The sequence below is a fragment of the Arachis ipaensis genome, chromosome B3 (genome assembly GCF_059453495.1).
Source record: "Arachis ipaensis isolate K30076 ecotype BB chromosome B3, ASM5945349v1, whole genome shotgun sequence".
NCBI classification, from domain to species: Eukaryota; Viridiplantae; Streptophyta; class Magnoliopsida; order Fabales; family Fabaceae; genus Arachis; species Arachis ipaensis.
The window spans coordinates 134,349,029-134,372,723 of record NC_142438.1 but is presented as its reverse complement, the minus strand read 5'-3'; the positions used below and the strand labels follow the sequence as shown (position 1 = coordinate 134,372,723).

The following is a 23,695-nucleotide window of genomic DNA, read 5'->3' as shown; positions in this document are numbered from 1 at the left end:
AATCGGTAGAACCCGTCCATTCCAAACTATTTCAAGTACAAAATATAATGAACTTGACCAAAATTTAGATGCTGATCAATATACGAGAAACCATGAATGACACTTTTCACCGTCTGTTGATTACATCCAATTACAAGGAACAAGTTCTTCTCAAAGGGAAGACGGAGAATGTCATTCTAACATCTTAACATTCATAAGGTCTACTACTAATTTTGATCTCGGGGTAAAAAGCCATTAAGCAAGACAGAGGTAAATGTATCACGAAGGCACAAACTAAACCATAATATTCCGAAGGCCTTGCATTAATGTGTCAGGATTTATCATACATGGAGAGATAGAGATATCATGGCAAGAAAGTTGAGTAGTAGTTTTTATCATACCAACTGAAATGCATGGTGTAGACTGTAGAGAGAATCAAAAGTTCTGTACAAAAAATAATTTTGGAGATTTGGGGCTAACTATCCCTCAGGCAGCTCCTTGGTCGGGTGTAAAGGTAGAAATCTATCTCAAGCTACAATATATTTTTCAACTAAGTTACAGCAACAATAAGGTTCTATGGGCTACGACAAGAGGAGCAGGGGGGGGGGGGGGGGGGGTGGGAGGGGGAGGAAGAAATGCCAATTGACAGATGAAAAATCAGATTTAACCATATCTACTTGCTGTGACTTCAACTGAGAAAGCCATTCATTTCACCTCATGTAAAACTCGTGCATCTATCAATAGCATAACAAAATTCAATGTGGATGTGTGCCACTATGAACTGCAAAAAATTGTTCAGGTTGCCACAACATTGTAGATAAAGTTAACCAGCAACACCAGCATCTTCAAGGCTTTCTGTTTCACTTGAAGGAACAGAACCCATTTCATCAGGCACCAAACCTCCAACTGCTTCACCCTGTTTCTTCTGCAAATGGTCGGAATCCTGCTCGGGAAACACCTCAAGCTGCAATGACGGTGAAATATTGTTCACATGCAGCCACGTTAGTTCCCAAAGACTATCCCCACCCAGGGCACTCCTCTGCACCAGAATACCTTTCATCTTCATGACAAGCAAGGAGTTTTTAAGCAGTTCAGGTACTGTCTCTTGAAGCTTCTCGCTTCTTTTCCCCCTAATCTTTACCTTCATATATTTTTCCATTCTGCTAAGCACACCTAACCATAGCTTGCAGAAAGTTGACAATTGTGATAAGTCTGGGAGTAATTGAAGAAAAACTTTGGACAAAAATTTCATTGCAAGGATAAGGGTGCCTTCCATGTTGCGGTACTCCTTCTGAGAGTGTCCCTGCGCAATCTCAAGCAGGTCATCAAGTAAGGTGAAGATCACAATATCAAAACATTGCAACACACGACCATGAGGGACATAAATGCCATCGGCTCCTGTCAAGCAATTCTGCAAACATAATAAAGCATGATTTCTAACGTCCTCTCTCTGGTCTAAACACACCTTCCTTAGACCCTGTACAAGTCTCAACCACATCTCTCCAAACTCCTGCAACATCTTAGCTGCTTGTTCCTCATCTTGTGCTTCCTTAGCTTCACTAGTCCACCGAGCCAAGCAATTGACAGACCCAGCCATGACATCTAATGCCCGTATAGATCGCTCTGCTTGTCCAACACGAGACTCAGCAAACCGCCTTGCAGTGTCTAAACAGAAAGCATAGTTAGCAGGAAGCAAGTGAGCACCATCAGCCATTATGAACAGTAGTGCATCAAATCCAGCCTCAGATGCTTCTATGTGACTAGATGTGTTGGTAAGGAGTAATGTAATTGTACGCCATCCTAATTGAGATCTTATATGAGTAGCATTTGCCTTCACAAGGCGACTAACTTCCTGAGTAATCTGTTCACAGTATGCATCACCAACTCGGGCATCAAGCTTCAAGACAAGTTGCAGTGACCTCAGAAGTTCATCAGCAATGTTTTCTTTATATGGAAGCAACCGCTGGCAAATTCGTAGGAGTCCAAAAACAGCCTTCTCTACCAAGGCACAGGGCATTACAGTTGACTGAACAATATTGGATATGTGCTCATACACACCCTGCCAAAGAATTCCTATCCTGTCCCTGTTGTTCAAAGTGATTGCAATCAGCAACTCAAGGCAGAAGACTGCTGTATCTTCATCCTCGGGTGTGCTGTTCCCCTTCTGAGGTCGCCCTGCAGCCCAAATGAGTGCTCTTGCAAGTTGCAAAAGTGATTCAGCTTGTAGAAATTTACTCTCGGTGAAGATGCTGTCAATGTGACACTTCTGTATTGTCTGGAGGGTGCGCTGGTGAGCAGCAAGTTGTTGTTCAGTAGGTTGGGATCTTGGCTCTTCAGTATCAAGAGATAAGAGTTGACTAAATCTCCCCATCAATCCTGAAGATCTCCTTGGAGTGCCAATAGATGGCATGTGAGCCGAGGATAAAGAATTAGTGACAGGCTTTCCATGCACAGTTTCACTAGAGAGCTCAGACTCGTCAGCTGCATCACTGGCAACACGGGCAGGAAGAAGACCAAGCTTGTGCAGTCTTAAGATGCAATCAAGAATATTTCGCCAACCTGTGCGTATGTAATCACCATACCTATTTGCAATAGTGAATACAGTCACAGTTGCCATTCTTGCTTTCATGTCATCTCCAAAGGCAAGGACGGGTTCCTCAACTGATGAAGGGTTCAAAAGTGTAGTGAACTTGCAGAGGGACACTACCAGATCATCTAGAACATCTTCAAGATGGTGGCAAGCTGAGATCTTAGCAACAGCTAAGAATCCATCTGTACATGTTTGGTATACTTCCTCATGCTCAGCATGATCAAATACCACAGAGATGGCAGCAATTGTTGGACCTGACATTATGGCAAACATATCATGATCAAGGTAAGCCTTGGTATCAGATACAATAAATGGAGCAGTTTTTTTGGACTTGTGCATTAGATCAATCCATCGACTAGGTGTCATTTCGGGAAACCCAACGCCTTGCTCAGGGGTAGTGCGGATTTCATTCTTACAAATTGAATGGTAAATCTCTGACAAGAATTCTCGAGGTAGATCATTGCCACCATTAATATGCCTGTTATTCCTGATAAAATCCTCTTCAGTCATCTTCTTTTTAACTTGCACATTGTGCTGATCTGTATTCAGCATTATCATTGAGTATGATAACACAAGAGCAGCATCCTTGTTAGCTAGGATATGTGGTGACTGCTCATAATATCTCTCAGAGAAAGCTTCAAGTACCCTATGAATCTTCTGTGATTCTCCCGGCAGTCTGAAAGTCTCCAAAAATAGACGCAGTGCAGTGTCTAAGTTCATGTCTTGAAAATCAAATGTTCCTGCAAATTCATGAAGAACCTGAACACAGAATTCATCATGATTTCCTAGAAAATCACCAACAAGATTCTTATCCAACCCAGCAGTGTATCGGAAAAAGCAGGCAACACTTTGGGGATCAAGTTTGTCAGGCAAAAGATGTGTTCCTTGGAGAAATTCTAGACCTTTCTTAGGATCACGATTAAAGTGGTCAGCTCCAATCATCAACCTTCTCTTTATGTACTTTCTTCGGCGGACAAAAGGAACCCAATGATTTGGGTCGCCATAGTTCTCACATTTGACCATCCAGAATGCATTGTACTCTTCAAGATTCACTGGGGAATATTCTGAGCTTACAGATCCATTGTCAATTCTCTCAGCCATTCCCTGTATAACAGCAATAAGACCATCCAAAGCAAGAATATGCATGGCAGACAATGGACAATTCACAGGAAATGCACTTTTTGACAACAAATTAGCAAGGTCTTCAAAGACATTACTACAAGTAATGTCACAGTCAAAGTTAGCATACATGTCTACCATAAAAGTCTTTTGCCTGCAGAAGTCAACAAGGGCCTCCATGGCTACCTCCTGCTGCTGGTATGAAGCCCCATATCTGCCCTGAGCAAGCCTCAAAATTACACAAGAAAAGAATGCTTCTAGCTGTAATTTGAGTTCAGTCCGAAGGTGATTATACAGATTGAGCACAACGCTACAAACCATTGAAAGTATAAGGGGGCTCATTGACAACCCAAATTGCATCAAATTGCGAAACAATTCATCCTGAATTAAGCCAAGCAACCTTGGGTGACAGCGAATAGAAGGCCCTCCAAGTTCTATAGCAGAATTAATTAAAGTTAGGGCAAAGAGAGGCACATCCTCATCAAACGCAATAGTGTTTGATCTTGGACCAACTCCCATATGTTCGACAACATTCAGCAAAGAACACAAAAAGTGAAATATTTCCACCATGCAAGGAACACCATATGGTTCAGTCATGAGATGCATGTCATATGGTACACCATCCTTGCCACTAATAGCAATTGCTGTGTTTTCGTCCATCCGAGTTCCTGTAGCAACACTTGCAGCGCTGGGAGCATAGTTTGTGGGCAATGTCTGATTATCATATTCAGAGCTGAGGCTCCCATTCTCCAATTGTCTACTTCCAAAAGCATATTCATTATTAAGGCCCCCAGTCTGAAACAAATAATGAACAACAACAAATGAGACGTCATAAATATCAATTGACAACCCAAAAATGTTCTTTTTTAGTATAACAATTAACAGATTCCCTTTGAATATTTGAAAATGTGACTATGTAAGAAAATGGGTCAGTCACAATTGTGCCTCTTCTGTATAGAGTGTAGGAAGGGAATAAGTTAAGTTATAACAGAAAGGAGCACAGTAGGATATAGATATGAGAAATAAGATGAAACATTAGTTATAGAAGTAGTAGGGGAAAATTGAGGGTATCATGAATACCCTCTGTTTTTGTATCTTCTTTCTCATCCTTGAAGTGTGCTCATCCAGTACACATTGAATACATGCGGTACTTTGGATCTATTTCTCTATCTATCCAGAACTAATCCTATCTCATTATCATTATTATTATTACTACCAACTACTTTCAAAGATGCAAGTTTTCTCCATACCAACTACACAATCAGAATATACATATACTATTATTGGTGGGATGGAAAGACAAAGGAAAGGCAGATCTGTGACGTTCATCTTAGGATGCACAAAATACCTATGATTTAATTATAACCAGCAGGTCAAATTTTACTAATGGCTTATGACACTCAAGGAAAATGCTACACAATTTATTATGATTTAACATCATTGATATTGTAATTTCCGTTAGCAATATTCTAACCAAAGAAAAGACAAGCTATGTAGCACACATACAAGTATAGTAGTAGTGCCGGTTATGGATACATATTGATGTGGGTATGGGTTACAAAATTTTGGGCAAAATAAAATAAAATAAAGCATAGGTAAGTACAGATATACTATATAAAAATATAAAATAATAAAAAATAAAGTAGTCAAAACATCAAATAAATGATTTTTTTCTTTTAATAATGTTCAATATATATATATATATATATATATATATATATATATATATATATATATATATATATATATATATATATATATAACAGCAAATCAAATGGTTTAATTTCAAATTTGATATTTTATAAGGTTCAAATTAGTATTTAGGTAGTATCATCTTAATATAATGTTAGACCCATAAGTATCCGTGTATATCCAACAAACACCAGTACCATGTATGAACTTGACATGGTAAGACAGGTGATTGGAAGTGTCCATGATTCAGAGCAGACAAGTAAAACGTTCCTAGAGCTATGAAAACACTGGGAAAGAAAACTAACTGATAGCATAACATTAACTCTTGCATAATAGGAAATCATTGTTTATTTCTCTCTTGACCCCCCACTCCCCAACACACAGATAAAAATTTCCCTTTTCTATTATTTATTTCCTTAGTAGCTAGAACAATAATCAGTAGAGTAAAAAATATGTAACCTTCAAGTAAGGTAAAGTGAATCTTATACCTCCTGTTTCAAATTAGAGCTTCCATTAACCAACGCATGGTCTGTGTTGTCAACATCTTGAAGATGAGAAAAAATACACCTCACAAGTTCATGCATTGTGTGCCTTGCTATCCGCTGCAACAACTCGCCCTTAGTTCCCGCTTGATGAACTATACGAAAACAAGTATTCACAATGGTGCAAACATGTTGGTTACTCAGCATTACAGATGCTTTACTTTTCATACAAGCTAGGAGAACTTGCAGTATCTTCATTAAGACGACTTCTTCTGATGAAGGATCAGTCACCTCAAATCTGCAGCTAGTGACAGCATCAACCACCAAGTGCATAGCATCCTCAACATTGACTGTATTTTGATCAATCACATCCAATGTTAAGATCTTGTAAACAGATGACAAGGCAACCCCAGTAATTGGTGCACCTGTCTCATCGGATCGAATCACGTCTAAAAACGGTTGGAGATACAAAGTCGGGTTGATAGCGTGCCACTGATGGTGCCATGAAAAGATTTGTCTCCTTAACGCCTTCAAAGACTGAATGAGAGAGTGCTCCATCTGATCATCGCCGGACATATAACTGCTCCCCCATCTTACATTTCTCCGCATAACTGCCAACACGGCGCCAATTTCAGAATTGATCATGCATGATAAAGTTGTCTTGTTTGGACAGGTAGCATCACAATCCTCAGGTTCCTCCTCTTCTATCGCGTTGATACCAGCCTGCAGCTTCAGACGGCCCATCCTCACTATATCCTTCCGTACAGCCCAAGGATCTGGTACAGATTCAAAAAATAAAACTACCAACCAAAACCGAAAAAATTTCACTCTTTTAAGTCCCAAAAGACAACATACATTACGAGATCGGGATTTCAACAAACTAAATAAAGCATCAAACGGAACAAAACACAGCGTGACAATATTCCAGATTCAATTCACCAAAACATCATCCACAAGCTAAGCACGCAAAGGCAAACATACTACTTCAACAACACCAAATTTAAAAAATTCACAGGTAGATTTAGATCTGATCCATCCAGCATTGTTTCTTCTTCTTCATTGAGTAAAATCCTAGAATTCAGACATCAATTACAAACTAAAGTGAAATCATAGCAACAATCGAAGTTAGTTATTGGAGGTTTCAGCTGCAGAAAGAAGCACAGCTCCAACTCTAAACTATACATAGAAACATAGGAACAGAGAGAGAGAGAGAAACCGCAACGTAGCATTCGATGCAAAGAGGAGCAACAGTGAAGAGAAGGGAAAAGCAGAAAAAAACCTCAGTCGAAGTCACAGCACTGGCTCTCTTCAACTTTCGGAAGTATTTTGGCGTCGCGGTTTTCAGAATTCGCGGGTTCAGCGTCTGCGTTGGGCGAATCGCCTCTGCTTCTGCTTCTCTGTTCTCTCTCCCGTAACCGGGAGCACTTTACTGAGCCTCTGTCTTGTGGAAAAGTAGCGTTTGGAAATCAGAAAGAAAAGCCTTGACAAATTGTAACATTTTCATTTTATTTTATTTGTAGATTACGTAATTAAAAAAGAAAATTTAAATATGTGGCACGGCATGATATATGTACAAATGGCATTAAATGAAAAAAATTCACCATTCTAGTGTAGCGTTCAGTACAAGATGTCTATCATTGTAATATAATTTTCTGCCAAATGACAGAAAATTGACTTAACCTGAAGCATTTTTCTTTTTCAGCTTTGGGGAAAAAATCTGTGTCAATAATAAGTCATTTTGGTGATCTAAGCCGATCTTTCGGGAGAGAAATAACTCGAAGGCTAATTTTTTTTATAGAGTAAAGTATCGTTTTTGTTTTTAACATTGGGGTAAATTCTATTTGTGTCCCTAACGTTTAAATCGTTCTATTTGTGTCCCTAACATTTGTAAAAGTGATTCAATGTTATCCTGCCATCAATTACACATCATGAGCGCTTTAGTTTGAGTTTTAAAAATCTCTTCTTGAAGTTAGAAAACAAATGTCTGGGATAGAATCGATGATCTACTCCAAAAAATAGCCGATCAAATGTTGAAACTAATTCCTACAACATTTACATAATTCACTTTTCTAGGGACATAATTAAATCTAAACACAAATAGTGGGGTATAATATTAAAATCGAACATATCCAAATGAGACATAATTGAGAATGAATATATCTAAGTGAGAATAATTGAAAAATATAATCTGATTTGTTAGTATAATTGATAGTAGGATAACATTGAATCACTTTTATAAACGTTAAGGATACAAATAGGACGATTTAAACGTTAGAGACACAAATAGAACTTACACCAAACGTTGAGGACAAAAACAATACTTTACTCTTTTTTTATATGATTCACCGGTGTCAGTTACGCTGGATTATAGAGTTTTGGGAGGATATACACTGTTGTGATGGTGTTGCTTTTTGAAATTAAGAGGAAAGATATCGGATCGTCCGATTTCTTTGGAGAGAGAGAGGAACACAAATCAAACAGGTCCAATTTGTGTGAAGCAAAAGTTGGTATTGATTAAAATTGGATCCACCGATTTTTTAGTTTGGAAAATTTTTTTAATTTGAGAGAACACTAATTGAACGGTCCGATTTATATTCTATAAAAAAAATTGAAATAGCAGTAGGCAGTCGGACCGTCCGATTTATTTATTTATGCATACATAAACCAAAATTTCATAGAACTTCAACTTCTTCTTTTTCATCGTGAGTTTCAAATCTCAGATCATGTTCTTTCTCTTCTCTCATTCTTCTCCTCCATTCTTTCAGAAAAAATAATAGTGAGATTGAGTGTTTAATATACGTATATTATCATGGATGATAGAGTTATCTTGAAAATATATTGTTATGGATAGATTTTATTACAAACATACGAGGGAGTTCAATTTGTATGTGAAAATTCATTAGATGTTGTTATTCCGTTCACATTGTCATTTGAGGAATTAAAAGGTCTAATTTGTGAGAAGATAGATTCTCAAGTATCTAGGAGAGTATCGTGTATTTTGTACAGGTATCATTTATCTGTGTTTGGTGGGTTCGTTCAATTTCAAACCAAATACGTGACAGATGAAGCGAGCATGCATGAAATTTTTTCAATGTATTTTGAAAATCGCTACCGAATGTCATGCATCGAGTTGTACATTGAGTTTGAGCAATCTGAAGCAGACCGAAATATTGAATTGGAAGATTATAATAGTAATAGCGAGGAGAAAATTGAAAATAACTATGAGATTGTTGGTTCAGGTGAAGACGCAGATGAAGTTGACAGTACTATGAATGTAGGTATGTAAAGAAAGATAGCTATGTGATAGTTTAAAGTAGTAGATCAATAAGATCAGATGAGTAATATACGTGATCTGTGGATTATAATTTGTGATCATAGCATTTGATTACTTTATTAGTTAATAGTTCTTTATTATGGATTAGATTTACTAGTTCTTTATGTAGATAAAATACCTAAAATATAGACTATTATAATTATATCTGTTAAGGTGTATTTATGAATTGTTTATAAAATAAAATAATTTATTACTGTATATAAAATAAATGATTTATTACTTATAATGTATAGAGAGATTTTAATTGTTAAGATATATATATTTAATGATTATTTATGAAAATATATATCTTGCGATGTGATTGTAGCAGAGCTTCCTGCTGTGGTGGATGGTAAATTTACGGTGGAAATGGAATTCAGTTCGAGGGAGGCAATAATCAAGGCAATGAAAGATTATACCATTCGTAGAGGTGTAGACTATCGGGTGTATGAGTCAAAACCGACGACACTATGCTAAATGTATACAATATGGCGCAGGTTGTGATTGGCTAATCAGGGTTACCAAAATGCAGAAAAAGTACTGCTGGGAGATAAGGAGGTACAATGGTAGTCACACTTGTACTAGATCTACTATTTCTCAAGACCATTCGAAACTGGATTCCAAGACAGTTGCAGAAGCAATTAAGCCGTTGGTAGAGGTTGACCCATCTATAAAGGTGAAATCAGTCATTGCGGAAGTACAGTCGAAGTTTAACTACACCATCAGTTATCGCAAAGCATGGTTAGCAAAGCAGAAGATGATGGAGTCAATTTTCGGAGGTTGGGAAGCATCGTACGAAGCTTTGCCTATACGGTTTGAGACAATGTGTCACAAGGAGCCGCTAGCAGTGGTTCACTTTGAAACAATGCCTGCGTACCAGGGGGATGATTTGGTTCCTGATATCCGTGTACTACATCGAGTCTTCTAGAGTTATTACCTTTGTATTAGGACATTCAGACACTGCAAGCCAGTAGTGCAGGTGGACGGGACTCATTTGTATGAAAAATACAAGGGTTGTGTGTTGGTTGCAGTCTCACAAGATGACAATAACAATATCGTGCCTATTGCATTTGCCATAGTGGAAGGAGAGACTTCTGATGCATGGTACTTTTTTCTAAGTAACTTGCTCAACATGTGGTGACACGTGATGGTGTAGGACTTATCTCTGATCGACACGATTCCATCAGGCCAGCTATTGCTCGTAGTAATGGGGCTTGGTCTCCTCTTAGAGCTTTTCATATGTTTTGTATCTGGCATATTGAGTCAAATTTCTTGAGGAAGTTCAAGGCACCTTACCTGCGGAAGCTTATCATCAATATCGGTAAGTTTGAATAAAAGGAACTATATTGTTATTGTAAATACAATTAAATAGAACGTTGTTCATAGTTGAATGTTTTTTATCATAGGATATTTGAGGATGATTCGGGAGTACCAGATGCGCTATCAACGATTACGCGAACGGGGTGAGGCTTACACCAACTAGCTTGACTGGATCCCACGTGAGCAGTATGTTTTGGCATTTGATGGTGGATACCGATGGGGTCATATGACCACCAATCTTGTGGAGTACATCAACTCCGTCTTGAAGGGGGCACGCAATCTCCCAGTCACTGCGCTTGTTAAGGCTACATTTTACAGACTGAATGAGTTGTTCACTAGGAAAAGAGCCGAGGCTGAGGCTTGAATTAATGCTGGACATGTGTTCTCTGAGCTGGTGACCTCCAAGTTGCATGCAAATCAATGAGCATCGGGAAACATACTGGTTAGTTGCTTTGACAGAGAAAATGAAGTCTTTGAAGTACGTGAGATGCCTAGTGGGGTTAAGTATGCAGTTGACCTACGCTGACAACAGTGCGACTGTGGTGAATTCCAGGTTGACCGAATTTCGTGTCGACATGTATTTGCTTGTTGTGCAAATCAGCGGTCGGATTGGCAAGTGTACGTTCATGACGTATACAAGATGGACCAAGTTCGAAGAGTATACAGGACTAGGTTTAGACCACTGAAAAATCCTACAACATGAGCTGCTTATCATGGACCTCGATTCGTTGGCAATCCGTTCCTCAGACGGATAGCCAAAGGTCGGCCTAAGATGACCCGCTTCTTCATCATCTTGACCGGTCGGCTCATCATTGACATCGTTGTTGTCCTTCTCATCCTCATCCTCATCCTCATCCTCATCCTCATCCTCATCGTCGTCCTCATGGTCGCCATCACTATCCGGATGGTCTATTAGGTAGTCATCAGTCTCATCATCAACTGCCTTATTGCTCTTCTGAATTAGACTCATTGGAATATGCCTAGGGTTTCCACTCTGTATAATCCCTCCTGTGGCATCAGCACTCCTACTCGAGTCAACAGACATTCTACCTCCAGAATTATCAGAGGAAGTGCGAACTCGAGGTCTCGAATCTAATAACCTCCTAACTGGAGTAATACCACCCGGATGTGCCAACTGGTCGGTGGGAATGTCATCATAATTACTTGAATGTGAGTGACCTGGCTCCGGAGCCATGAAACCAAGTAACCGACTGAATGAAGCTTGCTCCCCATGCCTCAAACTGTGGACCACTCCAATACTGTTGATGTAACGGGACTGATGGTGAAAAATAATCCGACGGATGCGTGTGAGGAACATATGGTGTAAAATACTCAACCTCCTGTTGTGGCGATGCCGGTGCCGGTGGTTGTTGCTGTTGATTCTCACGATCCTAGTTACGCCACCTGTCGTCAGACAATCTCTTAGTTAACTTATCTTGTAAAAAATAAAATACAATTTCTAGTCTTTATTTCAAGGCATAAAGTAATTCATTTTACCTGTTTGCAATCGGAAACACTCGGAGATTGCCGAAAATCGGCACAAGAAATGGTAGACAGATCCAAGCCCAAGTAAGCAAAAGTGTCAGTGGACCATCCATCTCCTTACAGTCGACACGAGTTGCCCTACACAATGATCTATACAAGTGTGCGAGGCATGCCGATTCCCAACTAAACTGTATGATCCCAGCGAAGTTACGGAGCAAAGGCAGAAATTTCCAATGCACCGCTGCAACCGACTTGTTTCCAAATAGAATTGTCCCAAATAACAACATTATGTGACATTTTACGTACCTCTGAATGTGAATATCATCATTCAAGACTATGAGATCTTTCAAACCCCTAAACCACGTCAATTTTATAAAGCTTCCTCTACAGTCCATCTTCCTCGGTGCAACCCCAAACTGGTGCAAGCACTCGGCCTCCAAGGCCTCAAAACTACTCATGGTCGGTCCTGTAACCGAAAGACCATTTGTCGGCAGACCAAGAATTATCGCCACATCCTCCAACGTCACAGCACACTCACTAATCGGAAAATAAAATGTGTGAGTCTCAGGCCGACATCTCTCGATTAAAGCATTAATCATTGCTGACTGACATTGGATGACTCCAATCTGAAAAACATGATAAAAATCAATCTCCTGTAAATGCCCCTCAACAATTTGGTTGTACGAATCCAACGACTTTAAATGGTCACATATCAACATCCGTGAATCCTACAATATCACATTTCCGTTATAACTACCAGTATAATTGCATTTCAAACATACATAGTAAATCTGTTACACAAAAATCCTACATTCATATTTATTAGCTTATAACAAAATTTAATTAACCTTAACTAAATAACTAGAATAATTTCAGTAATGATAAATTATTTATAAAACTAGTATATATTTTTTCTTCTTTTAACCTCTAACATTATTATTATTATTATTATTATTATTATTATTATTATTATTATTATTATTATTATTATTATTCATAAAACAATATATTAAATTTATATTTTAGGTATAGTGTTTACTAATTTATTGTCTAAATTACACTAAATTAGGTTAAATTCAATTATTAATAATCATAAATAATTTATTAAATTCATATTTTTTTTTACTTAACTTAAACTATCCTAAATTCATACTTCTATTTCTAGTACAATATAATTAAAACAAAAATATATTAATTAAAATTTCATTCCAACACATAATAATAATAATAATAATAATAATAATAATAATAATAATAATAATAATATCTACAGATTTTATAAATTGGTTTCATTACAAAACATATTAATCAATAATCATAAATTTCATTCCAAATCAAAACATACCATATTATTAATTAAAATTATTCAGAGACTTTATAAAAACTAAATAATTCTATTTTAATCTCTATTTCTACCACCTAACAGTAACAATATCATACATACATGTGTAATCTCTACTTAGTACTATTATAATATTGTTACTAAAATCAAATATTATCACTATTATTTTTATTAAATTAAAATATTAAAAAATAAAAATTTACATAATTTAGATGTCCAAGATAATTAACAATGTGAAGATCTGACTGTTCACTTCTTTAATTTTTGGTCTTCTTGGCATTGTATTTAAATGTTTTTTCGGCTGCTCTGTGGTCCAACAGTGGTTGAAAATGAAGATGGTTGTGGGGTTAGAGAGCAAGCAGAAATAGAGATAGTATATGAGAGTGAAAATGATGGCTGCTGGAAGGGGGTGACACTCGAATGGGGTATAGGAAGCAACGAAGTCAACCAGGAGTCCGCTGCATGCGCGCCACGTGGATTCAGTATGCAAATTGGACGGTCCGATTTGTGTACCATCCAATTACTGAAATCGAACCATTCGATTACAGTTTCCCTATCAGTCCGATCGATTTGCTCGGCGCAGCCATCACAGCTCGGTGAAACACCATATATCTTCATAACCATGCTATATACCAACAATCACTCCATATCAAAATTAAAAAACTCATAAGTCGAACACAAGTATTGTATTTTTTTATTTCTCTAATTTTATTACGTACAAAATAATAATAAGAAGGTTTTCTTATCTTTTATCTTGTCCATTGATCATGCTTTCTTTTAGGCTTTTAGCAGTAAATTGCTGAAATACACTGTTTTCATGTTGCTTTTTTATTTTTTATTTTGACCTGTATCAATATGAGGTGATTTTTCAAGTGGTCATTCTTTCTTTTTTTTTTTTTTTAAATAAATTCAAATGCGATTCTAAGATAAGAATAATTCTGAAATAAAAGAACAAATTAACTAAAAATTAATTATTTTTAAATTTTTTGATCGAATCATACATAATCAAAATTAGTACACCAATAACAACAGTTTTTATCCACTAAACAGGATTGATTACAAAAATCAAATAGTGTCATTATATCTTATCATGTATCATATTTATAATAAGACCGTTTACATAATAAAAATTAGTAATCTAAGTTAATTATATTCTTTTATATTTTATAACTACCTTTATTTTAGAGAATTAAAATATAATTAAGTCGTAGGAAAAAAAAAGACATCAAACGATCAAGCATTCATATTGTCACTAAGGTGAATGAAACTGCAATATCTTAATAAATTTAGCCAATAAGTATTTTTTTTAGGGCATTTGGCTAAAGATTTGGAATTAAAAAAAAGTAGTCCTAATCGCTAATATTGATTGAATGATTTAATATTCCTTTATCAATTCAAAACTTGTGTCGTTTGCAACATTATCATACCGAGTAACATACATGTAGCAGCTACTAGCTAGAGCCAAGAGGAAACATAAATCTCAAGATCTGTCAAATTAGCAAGACAGTAATACTTGAGGATAATTTCCTGTGTACTTGTTGCAACAAAGAAGAGTTCTCATCTTTACAAGCACTCAACAAGGGAAGGGAAGGGAAGGTAAGCACTATATTTATATAACATGTATCTCCAACCAAAACTCCCACTATTCTATTACCACTAGTTCAAGAGGAATACCAAAATCACAGGCAACTTTAATTCTCATATTTGGCCTCATTAACTAGTTCCAATATCTATCACATTATGCAGAATCAGCTTCAGAACCCAAACAACCCAAGATAGAAACAGGAAAACCTATCAAGGACTGATATTGCGGGTTCGTAGCGGCAAGCATTGAAAAAGCCAACTCAGGTAGCCTAGGAACCAACACCAGCACCATCTTGGCTCACTGTTTCATTTGAAGAAACAGAAGTGTTTGCGTCAACGGCTTCAATCTGTTTATGCGGTGCCTGCTGAAGCTCTGGAGCAGGGAACACCTCAGACTGCAATGATGGAGCAATATTCTTCATATGTAGCCATGTCAGTTCCCACAAACTATTTTCACCCACGCCACTGCTCGGTAAAAGTATGCCCTGTGATTTCATGACAAGCAAAGTGTTCTTCAGGAGCTCAGGCACAAGCTCTTGAAGCTTCTCACTTCTCCTTCCCCTAATTTTTGCTTTCGTATATTTTTCTGTCCGATCTAGCACAGCGACCCATAGTTTTGAGAAATCTGTCAATTGTGATAGTTTGGGGAGTGACTGGAGGAAAACCTTAGACAAGAGCTTCAACACAAGAATAAGTGTCCCTTCCATGTTCCGGTATTCCTTTTGATAGTATTCCTCAGCGATTTCAAGCAGATCATCCACTGCAGTGAAAATCACTTGATCGAAACACTGTAACCACAAATCAGGTGGGACATGAATCCCAACAGCTCCTGTCAGGCATGTCTGTAGAGACAACAGAGCATGATTTCTAACCTCCTCTCTTGGGTCCAAACATACCTTCTTTATTCCCTGCACTAGCCTCAACCACATTTCCACAATGTCCTTCAACATCTTCTCCACTTCCTCATCTTTTCCTGCCAGCTTAGCATCACTAGTCCACTTCTCTAAACAATTGACAGAACCAGCCATAAGATCTAGCGCAACCACAGACCGTTCTACCTGTCCTAAACGGGACTCAGCGAACTGCCTTGCAGTATCGACACAAAGAACATAATTTGCAGGAAGCAAGTGGGCCCCGTCAGACATAATGAACAGCAGTGTATCAAATCCAGCCTCAGACGATTCCTGGTGCCGAGCAGTGAAGGAAAGAAGTGATGTAATTGTCCGCCATCCTAACTGAGATCTGACATGAGAAGCATTTGCCTTTACAAGCCGACTGACTTCTTGAGTAATCTGCTCATAATATATATCTGCAACCCGAGCATCAAGTTTCAAGACAAGTTGCAGGGACCTCAAAAGTTCATCAGCAATGCTCTCTTTGTATGGAAGTAAGCGATGGCAAATCCTTAGAAGCCCAAAAACGGCCTTTTCTATCAGTACGCAAGGCGTCACAGTTGACTGAACAATATTGGATATGTGCTCATAAACATCCTTCCATAGAAGTCCAATTCTGTCCCTATTATTCAATGTGATTGCTACTAGTAACTCCAGGCAGAAAACTGAAGTATCTTCATCCCCAGAGATGCTGTTACCTTTTCGAGGTTGACCTCCAGCATTAATGAGTGCTCTTGCAAGCAGCAATAGAGATTCGGCTTGCAGAAATTTACTCTCAGTGAATACAGTATCAATGTGACACTTCTGAATTATTTGTACAGCCTGCTGATGAGCAACAAGTTCTTCTGCAGTTGGTACTGATCTAGGCTCTTCAGTGCCAAGATATAAGAGTTGACTAAACCTACTCATCAGTCCAGATGATCTCTTTGGAGTACTAACAGATGGAAGTTGAGTTGATGACGGCAAGTTGGAATTAGGTTTTCCATGTCCGGATTCTGCAGAAAGCTCTGACTCCTCAGCTGCATCACTCACCAAACGAGTAGGAAGAAGGCCTAACTTGTGCAATCTTAAGATGCAATCAAGAATATTTCTCCACCCTGCTGCACCAATGTAATCACCATAGCTATTTGCAATAGCAAAAACTGTCTCAAGTGCCATTCTTACTTTTGTGTCATCTCCCAGGGCTTGGACAGATTCCTCAACTGAGAATGGATCCAAAATGCTAATGAACTTGCAAAGGCACACAACCAAATCATCAATTACATTTGCAAGATGATAGTGAGCTGATATCTTTGCAACAGCTAAGAATCCATCGATACAAGTTTGATATATCTCTTCATTTTCAGCATTATCAAATACCACCGAAATGGCAGCAATTGCTGGGCCTGACAATATGGCAAACATATCATAATCAAGGTCTGCTCTGGAATCAGATACAATAAATGGAGCAGTCTTTCTGGACTTGTGCATTAGAGAAATCCACCGACTTGGGGTCATTTCAGGAAATCCAAAACCCGGTTCAGGGGTTGTGCGGATTTCATTCTTACAAATGGAATGATAAATCTCTGACAGGAATTCACGAGGGAGGTCATTCCCACCATTAATAAGCCTGTTATTCCTGATGAAATCCTCTTCTGTCATCTTCTTTTTTACCTGAACGTTGTGATGATCCGTATTAAGCATTATAATTGAGTAGGATAACACGAGAGCAGCATCCTTGTTAACAAGAACATCTGGTGATTGCTCAAAATATCTCTCAGAGAAAGCTTCGAGCACCCTATGTATCTTCTGTGATTCTCCAGGAAGCCTAAAAGTCTCCAAAAATATACGCAGGGCTTTGTCTAAGGTAATGCCTTGGAAGTCAAATGTTCTGGCAAATTGATGAAGAACCTGAACACAGAACTCATCGTGATTTCCTAGGTAATCACCAATGAGATTCTTATCCAACCCAGCAGTGTATCTGAGAAAGCAGGCAACACTTTGGGGATCAAGTTTATCAGGTAAAAGATGTGTTCCTTGGAGAAATTCAAGGCCTTTCTTAACATCACGATTGAAGTGATCAGCCCCTATCATCAATCTTTTCTTGAAGTACTTTCTTCGGAAGACAAAAGGAACCCAATCATTTGGATCACCATAATTTTCACATTTTTCCAGCCAGAAAGGAATATACTGTTCCAAATTCACAGGAGAACGCTCGGAACTTACAGATCCATTGCCTATCCTTTCAGCCATTCCCTGCATGACAGCAATAAGACCATCCAAAGCAAGAATATGCATGGAAGACAACGGATTGTTCACAGGAAATGCACTTTTGGACAACAAGTTAGTAATGTCTTCAAAGACATTACTACAAGTTATATCACAGTCATAATTAGCATACATCTCTACCATGAATGATTTTTGCCTGCAAAAATCAACAAGGGCCTCCATGGCAACCTCCTGTTGCTGATATGAAGCCCCATATTTGCTTTGTGCAAGCCTCAAAATTACACAAGAAAAAAATGCTTCCAGCTGTAACTTGAGTTCCTTACAAAGATGATGATACAAATTGAGAACAATGCTGCACACCATTGAAAGTACAAGAGGGCTCATTGACAAACCAAATTGCATAAGGTTGCGAAATAATTCATCCTGAATTAAGCTCAGTAATCTTGGGTGACGGCGAAAGAAAGGTCCTCCCAACTCTATGGCTGAATTGATCAAAGTTAAGGCAAAAAGAGGCACATCTTCATCAAATGCTATTGTGTTTGATCTAGGATTCATTCCCATATGCTCAACAACATTCAACAAAGAACACAGGAAGTGAAATATCTCCACCATACAGGGAACCCCATATGGTTCAGACATAAGCTGTAATTCATGTGGATCAGTCTCGTTGCCATTGCTAGCAAAAGCTGAGTTTTCATCCATTACGGTTGACGTTACAGCACTTGCAATACCGGAAGAAATTCCTAGTGGTTCACCATCATATGAAGAATTCTGGCTCCCATTCTCCAACAGTCTGCTAAATACAGTGTTCTCATTGTTTTGTCCACTGGTCTGAAGATAAATAAATAAACCAGTGATTAAAATTACAATTTTATGCATGTCCTGACTTTGAAAATCAGTAACTACGTTACTTTGTTTTCTTTTCTCCTTTTCTTGGAGATGCATGAAAGTGCTACAGAACAGCTGGGTGTCAATCATAGTTGTATATTGTCTTTCGTTATACAAATAACATTTTCAAAATAAATACTTTTTAAAGGATTTTTCCTTGTTTCCTAGTAAGTTCCAGACAATCCACAAGCCACAAAATATTTCTAGGTCAAATAGACCCTTTCTTATTTTTGCTGTGCTGCATCTGAAGGGAAAGCAGCAAGAGGGATCTAAGTCCATTTTATGCAATTCTATAGACCCAATCCACAAACATAATTAACTGGTCAAACAGCATAAAATTTGTCGTGAACAAGTTATTGGAAACTAAAAAGATTTATAATGTAAGCAGAGTGAATAAATTTTTTTTAAGAGGAGAGGAGGGGAGGGAGGATTAAATAAGTTAAGGAAGATTTCATTTTTGAACAATTTCACAGTTTTTTAAGCTGCAGATTACAAAGAACAGCACAAACAAAAATCCAGCATAAATAAAAATCTTCTCTCCAAGCAAAACTCCTACTTTTTTTCCATTCAATTTTTACAGCTCCCAGCAAGTGACAAAAAATTGCATGAAAAAGTGACAAATGCAACCCAAAAGTAACAGGAATCCTATACCTCTTGTTTTAAAGGAGAGCTCTCATTTATCAACAAATGCTCTGTGTTCTCAATATCCTGAAGGTGAGAAAATATACACCTTACAAGTTCATGCATAGTGTACCGTGCTATCCGCTGTAACAGCTCACTTTTGGTTCCTGCTTGATGAACTATATGGAAACAAGAATTTACTATGGTGCAAATGTGTTGATTACTCAGCGTAGCCGATGCTTTACATTTCACACATGCTAGAAGAACTTGTAATATCTTCATCAATGCCACTTCTTCTGATCCAGGATCAGTCACCTCAAATCTGCAACTTGTGATAGCATCAACCACCAAGTGCATGGCATCCTCAATGTTGACCGTGTTTTGATCTATCACATCAAGGGTTAAGATCTTGTAAACAGATGAGAGAGCAACACCTGTGATTGGTGCACCAGTTTCGTCTGATTTAATTACATCCAAGAAAGGCTGGAGATACAAGACTGGGTTGATGGAATGCCATTGACCTTGCCATGAAAAGATTTGCCTCCTTAATTCCTTTAAAGACTTAACAAGAGAGTGCTCCAATTGGTCATCATCTGCCATATAATGAACCCCCCATCTAACATTTCTTCGCATGACCGCCAAAACAGCGCCAATTTCAGCATTGATCATGCATGCTATACTATTTCTATTAGTATACCCAGATTGATCCTCTATTGCATTGATACCAGTTTCCATCTGCATCTTTAGATGTCCCATTTTTCCAAATGAACCAGCTTGACATTTACCAGAAGAACACTGAGATTAACGAAAGCCCTAGGAAAAACAATATGTTGAAAGAGACAATCAGGAGAGTGATAAGGGTTTTAAAAGCAGGGTTAACACAATCAAAAATTCAACGCAGGTAGTACGCCTAGTTAATATCTATAAATAGACCATATAAAGTACACATACAATTTCCCCTAAAAATTGACTCACTGACTACTCCATCAATATAGTAACTGGACAATGTTTTCATGCCTTATCCTTAATAAGGGCACAGAATGTTTAGGCCACAGAAAAGATCAGTAGCAGAGAATAACAGAGTATCTATATCTACAACCAGCAATAACATTTTAAGTTTCCACTACCAAGTAAATCCAGCAACTCCCCTTGTCTTGGTTTAAAAACGAGAAGAGGAAAAAAACAACAAAGAGCTGTATAAGTAAAACCACTCATTTACTGATGTTAGGTTTGAGATTATGAATGAGAATTTGGTTCCTTTAACCAAAAGCTGAAAAATTCATGGGTGCACTTTGAAATCTGAAGGCATTATTTAGAGGACCACACTGGGACATGAAAGATCACAACAAAGGAAAAGACGTTGCACGCCAAAATAATAGTAACTGTGACAAAATTAACCCATTTCAGGACGGAAATCAATTCAGATGTATCCATAACACAACTCCAAACATATAACATTAAATGATCGAATTGCCTGAAAAACACAAATTTTATGTAAATATAAATAAACCTTAGATCTACCATTAAATCTGAACCTTATGATTAAACCCATTTCCGTTGACAAATCCCCATAGCACATTAATAATGATCTAATTCATTGGACCAACGAGACCCATTCAGAATTAGATCAAAATTCTTAAAAGTTGAATACAAAGGGGTATCTAGGACTATATAAGGTTAAAAATTTTCTCACAATGGCAATGCCCAAAGGAGCCAAAGAAGGAGAAGAATGAAAAGAAACTTACGGTGAAAACAAGTGGAGGATGCAAATTGGAGCTGGTAGTGGTGGTGGTGGTGGTGGCGGTGGCCAGATTGTATTGGCTGTTAATGGAGTGTGGAATTGAGAATCATGTGCGATGGGGAGTTCTGCTGAGAAGCTCCCCTTCCCTGCTCTTGTCGGGGCCTTCTCTCTCTCTCACTCACTTTCTCTCTCTTCTTTCTGTTATTTGGATTTGAATTTGCTTATGTACCCTTCTACTAACTCCAAATTACTGTACTCATACACTTTCTTCTTTCTGTTATTTGGATTTGAATTTGCTTATCTACCCTTCTACTGACTCCAAATTACTCATACTCTCTTGTTTACGATGGCCTGTAGCATCTTGGGAATTTGTTTTCATTATCTATCTATACATAATTAAAAGAGTAATTACCCAAATCAGTCCGAGGATTTTAGAATCGGACATTTTAGTCTCCAAAAAAAATTAATACACGGATCAGTCCCTAAGGTTTTACTCCGGCAGACAAATCAGTCCCCAGTTCATTTTCCGGCAGAGTAATTACCCAAATCAGTCCCCAAAGATTTTAAAAACGGACATTTTAGTCCCCAAGAAAAACTAATGTACAAATCAATCTCCAACGTTTCTCTCTGTTAGATATAATAGTCCCCCATCCAAAAATAAAATAAAATAAAATAAAATAATTATTATTATTAATTGCACAATAATATTGTACTATATTTTTTGTATTTTTTAGACAAAAATAAGGATAAATTTATTCATTAAATTCTTTTATAATATATATATATAGTCACTCAATAATAATAATAATAATAATAATAATAATAATAATAATAATAATAATAATAATAAAACTATTAGATATTATTTTACAAGAAATTCAAAGTTAAAATTATTTAATATTTTTGTATTTAATATAATCAAAAGATATCCTATGTAAAAAAATTATATATGTTTATATTAAAAAATATGTATTAAAACAAAATATTTTAATTTGAATTTATATTAAATACATATTTTTTTAATACAAACATATTTTTAAAATAGTACATCTTTTGATTATATTAAATACAAAAATATCAAATGGTTTTAACCTTAAATTTCTTATAAAATAATCTCTAATAATTTTATTGATTATTATTATTATTATTATTATTATTATTATTAATAAGTGACTATATATATATATATATATATATATATATATATATATATATATAAATACATATATAAGAATCTAATGAATAAATTTATCATTATTTTTACCTAGAAAATACAAAAAATCATGGTATAATATTATTATGTAATTAATAATAATAATAATAAATAAAATTATTAGAGATTATTTTACAAAAAAATCAAGGTTAAAATTATTTGATATTTTTGTATTTAATATAATCAAAAGATGTACTATTTTAAAAAATATGTTTGTATTAAAAAAATATGTATTTAATATAAATTCAAATTAAAATATTTTGTTTTAATACATATTTTTTAATATAAACATATATAATTTTTTTATATAAGACATCTTTTGATTATATTAAATACAAAAATATCAAATGATTTTAACTTTGAATTTCTTGTAAAATAATCTCTAATAATTTTATTATTATTATTATTATTATTATTATTATTATTATTATTATTATTATTATTATTATTAAGTGAATATATATATATATATATATATATTATAAGAATTTAATGAATAAATTTATCATTATTTTTGTCTAAAAAATACAAAAAATATAGTACAATATTATTGTGTAATTAATAATAATTATTATTTTATTTTATTTTATTTTTAGACGGGGGACTATTATGTCTAACAGAGAGAAAAATTGGGGATTGATTTGTACATTAGTTTTTCTTGGGGACTAAAATGTCCGTTTTTAAAATCTTTGGGGACTAATCTGGATAATTACTTTACCGAAAAATGAATTGGGGACTGATTTGTCTGCCGGAGTAAAACTTTAGGGACTGATCCGTGTATTAATTTCCCTTGGGGACTAAAATGTCCAATTCTAAAATCCTCGGGGACTGATTTGGATAATTACTCTAGTTAAAATATTAAATTATCTTCTATGTAAAACTTTATTTATTTTTTGGTACTTTGGCTATAATATTTAGGGTAATGCTATGGTGCATAGTTATTCAATTAGTTTTTAATTATATCTAAATAAATTATATTTAATTACATTATTTTAATTCTAAATAAATTTATTTTATTTTTATAATTTTACTCTTAAAGATTTTTACTTATTATGATAGAATGACTAGAATTACATATTCACATTACTTTACTGTATATGTATCATTTTATTCCCCACAAGTTTATATACTAGTCATTTTACAAACATTGTATGATGAGTAAAAATTTTTAAGAGTAAAATTATAAAAAAAAAATTATTTAGAATAAAAGTAATGTGATTAAGTG

General features: G+C 36.1%; 2 protein-coding genes across 2 annotated transcripts; both read right to left on the bottom strand.

Annotated features, from left to right (window-relative positions):
* Window positions 1-368: 368 nt before the first annotated feature.
* Window positions 369-7,446, bottom strand: LOC107631290 (ARF guanine-nucleotide exchange factor GNOM-like). The gene is made up of 3 exons (XM_016334691.3): window positions 7,142-7,446; window positions 5,869-6,638; window positions 369-4,483 (listed from the first exon to the last, which is right to left on the bottom strand). Exons 2-3 carry the CDS (start codon window positions 6,604-6,606, stop codon window positions 803-805), a joined length of 4,419 nt encoding a protein of 1,472 aa, XP_016190177.1. The 5' UTR covers window positions 6,607-6,638; window positions 7,142-7,446; the 3' UTR covers window positions 369-802.
* Window positions 7,447-14,669: 7,223 nt separating this feature from the next.
* On the bottom strand, window positions 14,670-21,456 carry LOC107631291 (ARF guanine-nucleotide exchange factor GNOM). Its single transcript, XM_016334692.3, has 3 exons — window positions 21,262-21,456; window positions 19,547-20,329; window positions 14,670-18,838 (listed from the first exon to the last, which is right to left on the bottom strand). Exons 2-3 carry the CDS (start codon window positions 20,270-20,272, stop codon window positions 15,176-15,178), a joined length of 4,389 nt encoding a protein of 1,462 aa, XP_016190178.1. The 5' UTR covers window positions 20,273-20,329; window positions 21,262-21,456; the 3' UTR covers window positions 14,670-15,175.
* Window positions 21,457-23,695: the final 2,239 nt, after the last annotated feature.

What these genes read in the sequence shown, in the direction of transcription:
- LOC107631290 (XM_016334691.3), bottom strand. Translation starts at nt 6,606, where the DNA reads ATGGGCCGTCTGAAGCTGCAGGCTGGTATCAACGCGATAGAAGAGGAG. An exon ending in GCTCTAATTTGAAACAGGAG is followed by an intron (nt 4,484 to 5,868) that starts GTATAAGATTCA and finishes TATTTGTTTCAG; the next exon opens with ACTGGGGGCCTTAATAATGA.
- LOC107631291 (XM_016334692.3), bottom strand. Translation starts at nt 20,272, where the DNA reads ATGGGACATCTAAAGATGCAGATGGAAACTGGTATCAATGCAATAGAG. An exon ending in GCTCTCCTTTAAAACAAGAG is followed by an intron (nt 18,839 to 19,546) that starts GTATAGGATTCC and finishes ATTTATCTTCAG; the next exon opens with ACCAGTGGACAAAACAATGA.